Source organism: Solanum stenotomum, chromosome 3, assembly GCF_019186545.1.
Source record: "Solanum stenotomum isolate F172 chromosome 3, ASM1918654v1, whole genome shotgun sequence".
NCBI classification, from domain to species: Eukaryota; Viridiplantae; Streptophyta; class Magnoliopsida; order Solanales; family Solanaceae; genus Solanum; species Solanum stenotomum.
The window spans coordinates 63,977,572-63,988,034 of NC_064284.1; the positions used below are offsets into that span (position 1 = coordinate 63,977,572).

At 33.0% G+C, this 10,463-nt stretch overlaps 1 protein-coding gene across 1 annotated transcript; it reads right to left on the reverse strand.

The window, feature by feature from the left end:
- Positions 1-460: 460 nt before the first annotated feature.
- LOC125860114 (probable hexosyltransferase MUCI70) lies at positions 461-7,243 on the reverse strand. The gene is made up of 9 exons (XM_049540015.1): positions 6,150-7,243; positions 5,198-5,440; positions 4,871-5,081; positions 4,572-4,681; positions 4,288-4,487; positions 2,626-2,729; positions 1,644-1,831; positions 1,318-1,517; positions 461-1,014 (listed from the first exon to the last, which is right to left on the reverse strand). The coding sequence occupies exons 1-9, from the start codon at positions 6,397-6,399 to the stop codon at positions 787-789; spliced, it is 1,734 nt and encodes a 577-aa protein (XP_049395972.1). The 5' UTR covers positions 6,400-7,243; the 3' UTR covers positions 461-786.
- Between the last annotated feature and the right edge of the window lie 3,220 nt (positions 7,244-10,463).

Genomic DNA, 10,463 nt, shown 5'->3' on the forward strand with positions numbered 1-10,463 from the left:
TTAGACTTCTTGTAGTACGGGTGCAAGAATATAATATTATACAAAATCTTAAAAAATATACATATAAAATATCTAATTTTACGAAGAGACCACGGGTGCGATTGCCCTTTTTTTTGGCTCTAAATTCGCCACTGTTAGAGCGTAAGGGGGAAATACATACTTTTTAGTAGCATAAATTTGACAACAATATAATCAGTATAGACATGTGAGGTCTGAAAAGAGTAGAGTATATGCAGATCTTATCTCTACCTTGACAGATAGAGAGGTTGTTTCTGGTAGACCCTCGGCCAGTAGCCTAAATTTCAGAAGCATAAACAATAACATTTTCCCATAAGCACTTTTGAAACTTTGACGACCAAGCACAAATTGCAACGCTATTATTAGCAAAAGTGTTTTGCAAATTGATTTGTCAAACACAAATTGCTACTCTCGAAAATTACTTGTAACAACACAACAGACATCAGTATAAAGGAAATTGAATTTCATCTTTGCTTCAGAATCAACATTTCTATGAGAAGAAATAGTACATGAAGCTAGTGATTAGAGAAGGAAATTTGAAGTGTGAAATTGCTATGACAATACATACCAAGACTCCAATATATACAACAAAAAATTAGACAAAATTGACACTTTCTAAAGAATCTTATGAAGAACTTAAATACTGACCTTTTCTTTTTTTTGGAAACAACAGCTATAACATTCATCTTTCATAGTTCCTAACCCCGTGATTTGATATACTGAAAACAGGGAAGGAAAAAAATAAAATTTGAGCTCATATCAAAAATTTTAATTGAAATTAGGATCTTTATTTCCAGCAATGACTTTTCTATGACGCCTGGATTTCCTCTCTCTCCCACGCTTCGTGGGAATCTTCTTGATTGGAGTGGTTATGACGGTTGATGTTGGAACAAATGGTGAGGTATGCTGGGTTTCAAGAATTACAGGAGGTGGAGGATGAACAATTATACTTGCACGAGGTGGAGTCAGGCGACCAAGAATGTCTCTGTGATACCCCTGCAGATAGCAACAGAAAATGACAGAAATAAGCATTTACATAGTTTGGTATGCAGCATGCAGGAAGTACATCAAAAAAGCTCATCTTGACAAGTAGCTTTTACTATTAGTTCATCTAATTCAACTATGTCGAACAGTGATAGCAATTATGTATGGTGTGTTCTTCTACTTGAACCATATCAGGCGCAAGAATTAGCATATAATGAATTTTTTGCGCGAATCATCAAGTGACCAAGTGCATGAAGGATGTTCTCTGTTTTACTTATAAACTGAAAATCCAGAAGGTAAAGATATGAAGATCACCTGAATCACAAAGTTACGCCGTTCGCAGTCTAAGAACATAGTCACAGTCCAATTTGTCTTTGACATGATCTTATCTCTTACAATGGCAAAGCTTATTTGGTCTCTTGGAGTAAAACGGTCCACTTCATTAAACCAAAGACAAGTAAAGAGATTGGAGATCGGAATGTGCTCCCTTATTATTACACATCCCTCAGGGACATCTGCATATAAATAGTATGTTAACATGGTTATCAAACTGAAATCGGTGGCAACATTAAGGTGGTGAGTGGGGAGGAATTACAAGAAGAACGTAACAAAGATGAAAAAAAAGATAACCACACACTTACCACTTGTAATAGGAAGTTTAGCCCGGGAATACGGAGTTAGTCCTTCCTTTTTATAGAAGTCAACCTGGAAATCGATGGAAGCATTATCAAACTTTGCAGCTGCCTTATTCGCTTCTGCTTCTACAAAAACATCAAAACGCTTGTAGTGCCTTGATATTGCAAAGCTTGCATTTTTTCTCCACAAGAACCTGACATTGAAGTACTTCAGGAAATCAACTTGTGAAGAACAATAAAAGCAAATCTCTATCAACAAGTCAACAATCAACATTTGTGAACTTTTATGACCACTAAACCGAAGGAATTCCCTTATGATAGTTACCACTGATAAATAGGTCCAACACAGCCCTTTCACACACTGGACATTACACTGTCATACAACAATGAGCTATGTTCATGCACGAGTTTCTCATATTGGTAAGGTGTTGTAGATTGAAAAATCCTTCTTGGAGGACCCCCTGAATATTTGGTACAATGGGTAAGACTGACATTCTAAGAGTCCCCAAATTTGGGGCAGCAACAACTATCTCCAATATTGTAGACTCCACCGGCATCTATATTCTTCTTTTTCTGTAAACATGTTGTTTAAGCACATGAAGGCTACACTAACAAAACCATTTTTCGCTTATTAAAAACAACATGCAAATGCTGCTATGAATAAGAACCACTCCATCTGGGCAAGCACAAGATGCTTGTATTCTTCTTATAGTCAACTTTGGTTAGAGAACTTTGGGGAACACGTCCTAAAATAGACTTGCAAGAAACATTATTTTGTTTTTATTTCTTTTTTAAAAGGAACATAACTTATACCCTACTAGAAGGCCATATACATGGATGTATCAGTACCACTTAAGTTTAAAGGAGAAACCCGGTGTCTTTGGTCAAGAGACAGAAGTTAACCCATACTCCCATAGAAGGGGAAATGGCGGCCAACTATGACTTTTCGTTTTGCATATAGGGCAAGTGGATTGGGTCTAAGATGTACCTTTCAAGTATTTGATATGGGTCCACGACAAGCTCAAGTTTTCCATCAATCCATAGAGAATAACGAGCATTAGGAAAAAGCCTGTGGAGTAGAAGCTTTGGGACCTGCAGTGGCAACAAATATAGGTCAAGGAATCTATATAACCACTAAGCTTAAACATGTGAATGATTTGGTTTCCAAACAGTAAATTGGCTAACCAAAACAGATAACAGTGTCATGATCATATACACAGCACGGTGAAATACTGATTGTACCAAAAGGCTAAAAATGGGACAGAAATATAAAAACAACAGCAAGTTCCAAATGAAAGGGAATAAAAAGCAGGATAGATTTGTTACTCTAATCCAGGTAGAAATGCACAAAGCCTCCCTACTAGAAGACTGACATGCAGATAAAAACAAGATGAAAGAATCCACTATCAAATGAAGAATGGATATAAAAAAACTTGTGGAATCCGATAAGAGTTGAGCTCAACCACAGAATTTGGTTGGGGAAGAGTATTAATGATCCTGTTGCTCTTTCCGTTAAGAAGAGAAGGTAATTCCTAATGCAGCGATAAAGAAAGACTACTACATATGCCAAGAAGTGATGAAATACATAATACAAAGACAAATAGGAATTTACACTTCCCAGAATTGTAGATCAAACTATGATAACAGACGAGATGTCGGATTTAGATTGTTAAAGTAACTTATCAAATCATTATATAGTCTCTTTCTCCATAAGGTGATAAAAATAGGAAAGAAATTAGAAATGATATCAATATCATGAAGGCATAGCCAAAGTAAAAGATAAAATGCCTTCTGCAGCTAGAATACGAATAGTATGTTTGTGCATCAAACAAGAATTTGAGAAAACCTTGACAACAAATGGACTGTGTGCTTGCTCATTAGAGTAGACAATGGAACTCTAGATATTTCCATGAATAAATTCATCTAGAATTGAACCAAGAACCTGTTCAGATTTTTCGTTTTCTTTCTTTTCTAGAAAGGTAACAAAAATGCCCAAGAGCCTGTTCAGACTGCTGACTGCAAGATCTCGAATGCAAAAGTCTCCATTTAGGTGGAAAGTTGGATGAGGATTCAAACTTCACATCTGAGTAGGAAAAGATATCGGCTATTCCATGGACATAGCATTGACTAAAGGATAAGGAGGTAGAAGAGATGCACTTGTTAGAAAGCTTGAAGTACCTGAATTTATCCTTCATATACTTATACTCAGAGTTGTTTATAGAAACAAATTGTATGCAAAAGCAGTTCAGCTAACTACATCGTAGTTGCGTAATGTGCAATGAATTTTTCTAATAATCATAACACTGCCATGACGAGTTCAAGGTTATCGTGAACTCGCCACTTTCTTATAATTGCATTCATTTTTTTCAAAATATTTTCACAAATAAACATTTAATATGATTGTATACATTTATTTTAAGCAACTCAGAGAAACTGGCTTAATATATGACTGCATCGATCTAGAAGATTTAAGAACTCCAGCAGTTATCCACTCCTAACATTTACTTTGCCATCTAGTTGACCAAAAAAATTCCAATGCATTCAATGTACTCTTATTTTCAGAAGCCTGAAAAGTACCAAGTACCCTATTGGTTATGCCTGCAAAATCCAACTCTTATTAAATAGGCAATGTACCACTACGAACGTTTACCTTCCCATTTCGCCTCGGATCGTCATAAGGTAGGTTATGAACAACAACAATTCTCCATAAACCAATTCTCATGCTACTATTCAGCTCACTTGAATTTCTCAAAAATGCTTCTGTTTGCTCATCCACGAACATATAGAAGCAGACATTTTTCTTTGCATAGTCACTGGTATTCTTTGGTTGCCGTATCAAATCAAAAGCCCCTAATCAAGAGTATATTTGTTAAAACTACAATCCAACAGGTACAAGATGGAAATGTAACAATGAATGAACTGAAAGATCAATACCAAATATTGCCGATGCCACCACGACACCTTGACAAGACTCCATCTCAAGAAGGTCAGAATCATCAATGTCAAAACCTGTCTGATGTCCAGGCCTGATTCCTCTGACAAAACTGTCAATTGGATGTGGAACAGAAAATACAGAATACAGTAAATTAGAGGATCTTGTGAAAATTGCAGTAATCTTTATCACTACGATCTAATTAACAGATTAAGGGAAAAGGCATTCAAATTTCGAATTAAAAAAAAAAGTGTGTGAAGTTTTATGTTCATAAAGCTCCCAAGAAGAGAAAGCATCGTACCCACAATGCACACTCATTGACTCTCTTATGTCATACGAATCATTCCTCTGAATCAATGAAGGATATCCACCAAAATCTGAACCTCCAAACTCGGTTTTACTCTGATTTTCTTCATGGATGTAAGTCAAATTGCTAACACCAGGAGAAAAGGATGGTGCATCAGGCATTAATGCAATAGCTTGTTCAACAGGAAGGTAGCATACCGGACATGCTGATAAAACAAAAGAAAAAGAAAACTGAGGTCCAGCATTTTGTACTTATATTTCTGACCTTCAATCCATTTTTAAGAAGAAAAATTTCAGAGTATTAAAGGACTTTCAAACTTACGCCGTGGTCCAGTCCTCTTTTTATCTGCTGGCGGGGGCGGCAATGTGAAGCCTTCACATGGATTTCCAGGGGGAAGAGTGTATCCTTTGAAATATACAGGAGGAAGAGGGGGAGGAGGAGGTTGGACGGTTGACGCACTTTGGCCAACATTATTTTTTTGTATAGACTCAATACCCCTAAAAGTATATTTATGTACAGTTTCTGGAGCAAACATCCTATTACTTTGTTCTGCTGCAACTTCACCTGAAAATGAGTTGAAAAATTGGCCATTCAGAAGCAGAAAAGAAGATTTGAGGGATGAAAATGTACAAAATGTACAAGCACCAACGTATGGAACAGCCGAATCAAAAACATTCCCTTAATAACAGAAGTAGAAAATTGAATTATACAGGTGTTTATTGAGATTCTTCAGTGTAAACTAGACAAATCAGGAAAATCTCCTCATTAAGTAAAAATGTCGGAAATACAAGCAAAATGCCATGAATTTCGAGACAGCCAATTAATATTTACAAACTAAAACACTATAAACCACCAGATAACACCACATAAGAGCCTATCAAAAGCTCTTATAGCATTAACTCTAAGAAATGACAACAACAACGTACCCAGAGTAATCCCACAAGTGAGGCCTGGGGAGGGTGGTGTGTATGCAGACCTTACCCCTACCTTCAAGGTAGGGAGGTTGTTTCCGATAAACTCTTAAGAAATAACAAAACAAAGATTTTCGATTTTGAATTACTACTTCATAAGCAAATTCTCCATCTTAGTATTTCCAACTGCATGAACACCAAACTATAGCTAACTCCGGTCAGCATAAAAGATCTGACATGATCTAGTATGGAATTATGGATACTACGCCACTTTAAACTAAAAGTTGGAGCCAAAAGTCCTACCAATATGACACATCAAAAAAAGTGGCAAATGTACAAACTACAAAGTGTAGAGACCAAACCTTTGCCAACATACAAGACCCACAGAAAAGCTGCAGCAGAAACAACACAGAGTAGCAACATCCCAACATTCTTTCGAGGGGCGAATTTGCAGATCCAGAGAAACAATCCCTCTTTCTCCTTAAACAATTTTGGGGGCTTTCTTGGAATAGGGGGTGTTGTTTGGATTGGTGATGAACTATTCTGAAATAGTTGTTGTTGCAAAGAACCATAACTTCCTGAAGAACGAAGACCCAATGACCCTGTAGTCATTGTTGTCCCCTCAATACTAAAACTTCACCTCTCATTGCCCCCTCCACTCATCCACATCAAAAAAGTTTCACTTATCTTCTTAAAGTTTGAATCTTTTCACTAAATTTCACCTCCAAATTTGGAACCCTTCAAGAAAATCAGCTAAGAAACTCCAGAACTTGTAATGCCAATCTAATAAAAGATGCACCAAATTCACCTCCAAAATTTCAAACACTTCAACAACATAAACTCAAAACACCAGAAACTTCTCCGCACTAAACGAATCTAGTAATGCCAATCTAATAAAAATTTCACCAAATTCACCTGCAAATTTGGAAGCACTTCAACAAAATCAGCCCAAAAACACAGAATCTTCTTACTACACCAAATCTGGCAATGCCAATCTAATAGAAAATGCACCAAATTCACCTCCAAATTTCAAACACTTAAACAAAATCAGCTCAAAACACCAGAAACTTGTCACTACACGAATCTAGTAACGCCAATCTAATACAAATGCACCAAATTCACCTCCAAACTTGGAACAACCAACAAAATCAGAAAACACCAGAAACTTCTCCTCACTACACAAATCTCGTAATGCCAATCTAATAACAAAAAATGCACTAAATTCACCTCCAAAACTCCAAACACTTTAACAAAATCAGCTCAAAACAAATCTGGCAATGTCAATCTAATTTTTGAAAAAATGTGCCAAAAAATTCACCAAGAAAAACCGAACCCAATTAACCAAACAATCTCTAGAGTTACAATCAATCCCCTCCTGCTTAATTATCGATCTAATAACAACAACCCACTTCACCAAAACTGTCAATACAAACTCTTAAATGCTAAAAAATGCAAAGCAAGTCTCAAATACAAACAATCCAAAAACCAGAAAGAACACAATCTATATATACATACTTACAATTCAATCCAATAACTCAAAATTGGTTTAAAAAAACCTTAAATATACAAAATTGCAATGGCAATAAATTACAAATGATGCTGAAATTGAGAAATGATTTCTAGGGTTTAGTGAAACCTATCAAATCTCAGATCACAGTTCACCAGTAATTAATATTATTTTTTTTCATATTTTCCATTTTTATGTAAGATATTTTCTGAAAAATTTTTAGTGTTATTTATACTGTTCTATATATATAATTGATGAATGCTCTCATGCGCCATGTGCGCGTGATAACTGGATGGACAGCTTATTTTTGGCCGCTAATATAGTAATAAAAAACTCGAACTTAACGTTAGCGGATAAGTAAGCATTTCAACATCTAGACACATTAATTTGATGTTAGTGGATAATTAAATACTTCGATTCATTTTTATTGTGTCATGTGAACATACAATATTGATGTGGCACGTAACTTTTAAAAGTGTGGGGAAATCATTTTGTAAGTTGATATTCGATTGATACAGTAAAAATGAGTTGAGGAGTTTGAGATGTCAGATGTCTAGACGTGCATACTTAAAGTTAAGTGGTTACTTGTCGTCAAGTTGGGTGTTAGTTTATGTATTATGCTTAAATACAATATTTGTTTTGATAATTATTACTTAAACTTTATTATATCGTATGATTAAATTCATCATTGTATATCGATGTTCTATGCGACGATTGATTTGATCTGATCACCATGTTACCTCGCTTCTTTTTTTCTCATCTTATCTTTACTTACTGTCTAGAGTAAAAGAATCATATTTTACGATAGCTCAATATTGTACCTTAATTTTCAATAGATTTATCTTCCAAATAGATGATATATGACATTATGTAATAACATAAAACAATATAATATATTCGAATATTGTAGTATTTATTAAAATAATTTAGGATAATACAATTTTGTAACAACCAATCCAAACAAGGTATAAAGGGCGGAGTGATTAACGATTTTGACATTGTTGTTAACATAATTTAGTGTTGTTAGGTGACGGCTTAGCTTATTAATCACGTAATTAACGATGTTTTTTCACTTACACTTTATTTAACTTGCAAGTTTAGCTTGTGATGGAGTTAAAGGCATTTATTATTAATTTCAATTTCTATTTAAATGTGTATTTATTTATAAACAATTAATTTTTAACGTTTAAACTTGATCAATTTCAACTATAAAGGTAGCGATTGTTGGAAAAATATTTCCAAAAGCGACAAGTTTTGCGCACATCCTATCATCTTCAAAATTCATTTATGAGATTACATTTGATATATTATTATTGTTGTGAAGTTATATTTATCTGGTAAATATATCTACTCAAACATAATATTTACTCCTCGAACAAAATATTTAATCTTGACAGTTAAAAACCAAAGTGAGAATACATACATTTAATTATGATCAAAGAATAAAATTTGTATGATTCATTATATCTTGCCTTTACTAATTTGGCGTAAACGTTCGATAAAAATATAATTTTACATGTCTTCAATATGTCTAACATGTTTGCGAATGTGACAATAAATTAACAAGGCCTTAAATAGGAAAAAGTCACCAAATCCTTCAAACTTGTTGGCTATGTGTCCACATATTAATGAAAAATATCATTATTATCAACAATATAGAAGGAAAGAAGGCAGAAAAAATGGCCTAATAATTATTAAGCATAAAAGGAAACAAATAAACTAATATGAAGAGAAAAAGGTGTCCTTTTTAAATTTTAAGGGTCCCAAAAATGTACAATAAATAAAAGTAACTTTTATTTTTTTATTTTTAGAAAATTAGCTGAAATAAAACATAAGGATCATTTGGTTTGAGATAAAGTTATCTTAATATAGTCTTAAAACTAATTATTCCATTGATAAATTTTTTACTAAATGAAAAATAAAATTTAATCTCAAATTTTATCTTTAAATATCTCACGTTATCCCACGAAACCAATTACTTGATATTGTTTTAGTCAAATTATTTGTGTTTTTCTATTTGGGCATCTTTTCATTTCTATGAAAGTATTTTTCGTAGTCAATATAAAGCAAATAAAGTCATTGTCTAAATGTAAAGGTTTCAAACAATGTGGACATTTTGAAGAAAAAAAGGAAAATAATTTTATATTCCTACTAACAATTTAAATGAAAGAAAATGATCCTATAAAAAAGATTATGTTATTTTTATAAATCTCCCCTTTTAAAAACTTTTATATGTTATAAATCACGTCTTAATTAGCTTGAAACATATACTTCCTTTTTTATTCTTTTCATTTCATGAGGATAAAAAAAAGGTGGAACATAGTTTTACGGACTATCATATTATTCAGCTTCAAGTTACTGAGTACATAATTCTATATAAAAAAGGCTCGAAGATCGAGAATTAGAATAAAAGGTAAGTAAATAGCTGAATATTGTCGGTGGAATAAGGTCAGGGGCTAGCCTCCTCCTATCATATTTTCCTTATTAGTAGTATTATACTGTAGTCGCATGTATAGTCTCTTATTCTTTAATTTTTATTACTATATATATTGTTTCATTTATTTTGTATCTTGTTGTTATATTTTTCTTGCAATTTTACTTTGAAAATATTTTCTTTGACTCAATGATCCATCAGTTAATAGCTTATTAAGATATGCATCATTACATACATGTATTTTACATATTTTTTAAATTTATATATTACATTAAATATATTATTGTCACAGATGTATCATCAAAATGTCAAAGGAATCTAGAAAATAGACATTATAATATAAAATAATTTTTCAACTTGCCAGCACAAAGAATTGGAAAATAAACAAATATGTTTGGTGGACAACCAGATTCAAGATTCAAGTTTATTTTGACCTCTTGAAATATAGAAAAAAAATAAAAATCATTAGTCTAATTACTAGTTTTTGGGACAGATGTCTATTTTTGCACTATATAATATTCTCTGAAAAATATGAGTCATGATGTATACATTTTTTAACAAAGAAAATGTAAAGTATTAAAACATTTTATTTTTTTTACAAACATTAGAAGAATTTATTTATTTCTCTTTGTGCTATCCTCTTTCCATTTTTTACACAAAATTATTTATTGATTAAAGTAAACAAATAGTTTCAGACAGCCAATAAATTAATACAGTATATTATTTGAGTTCATT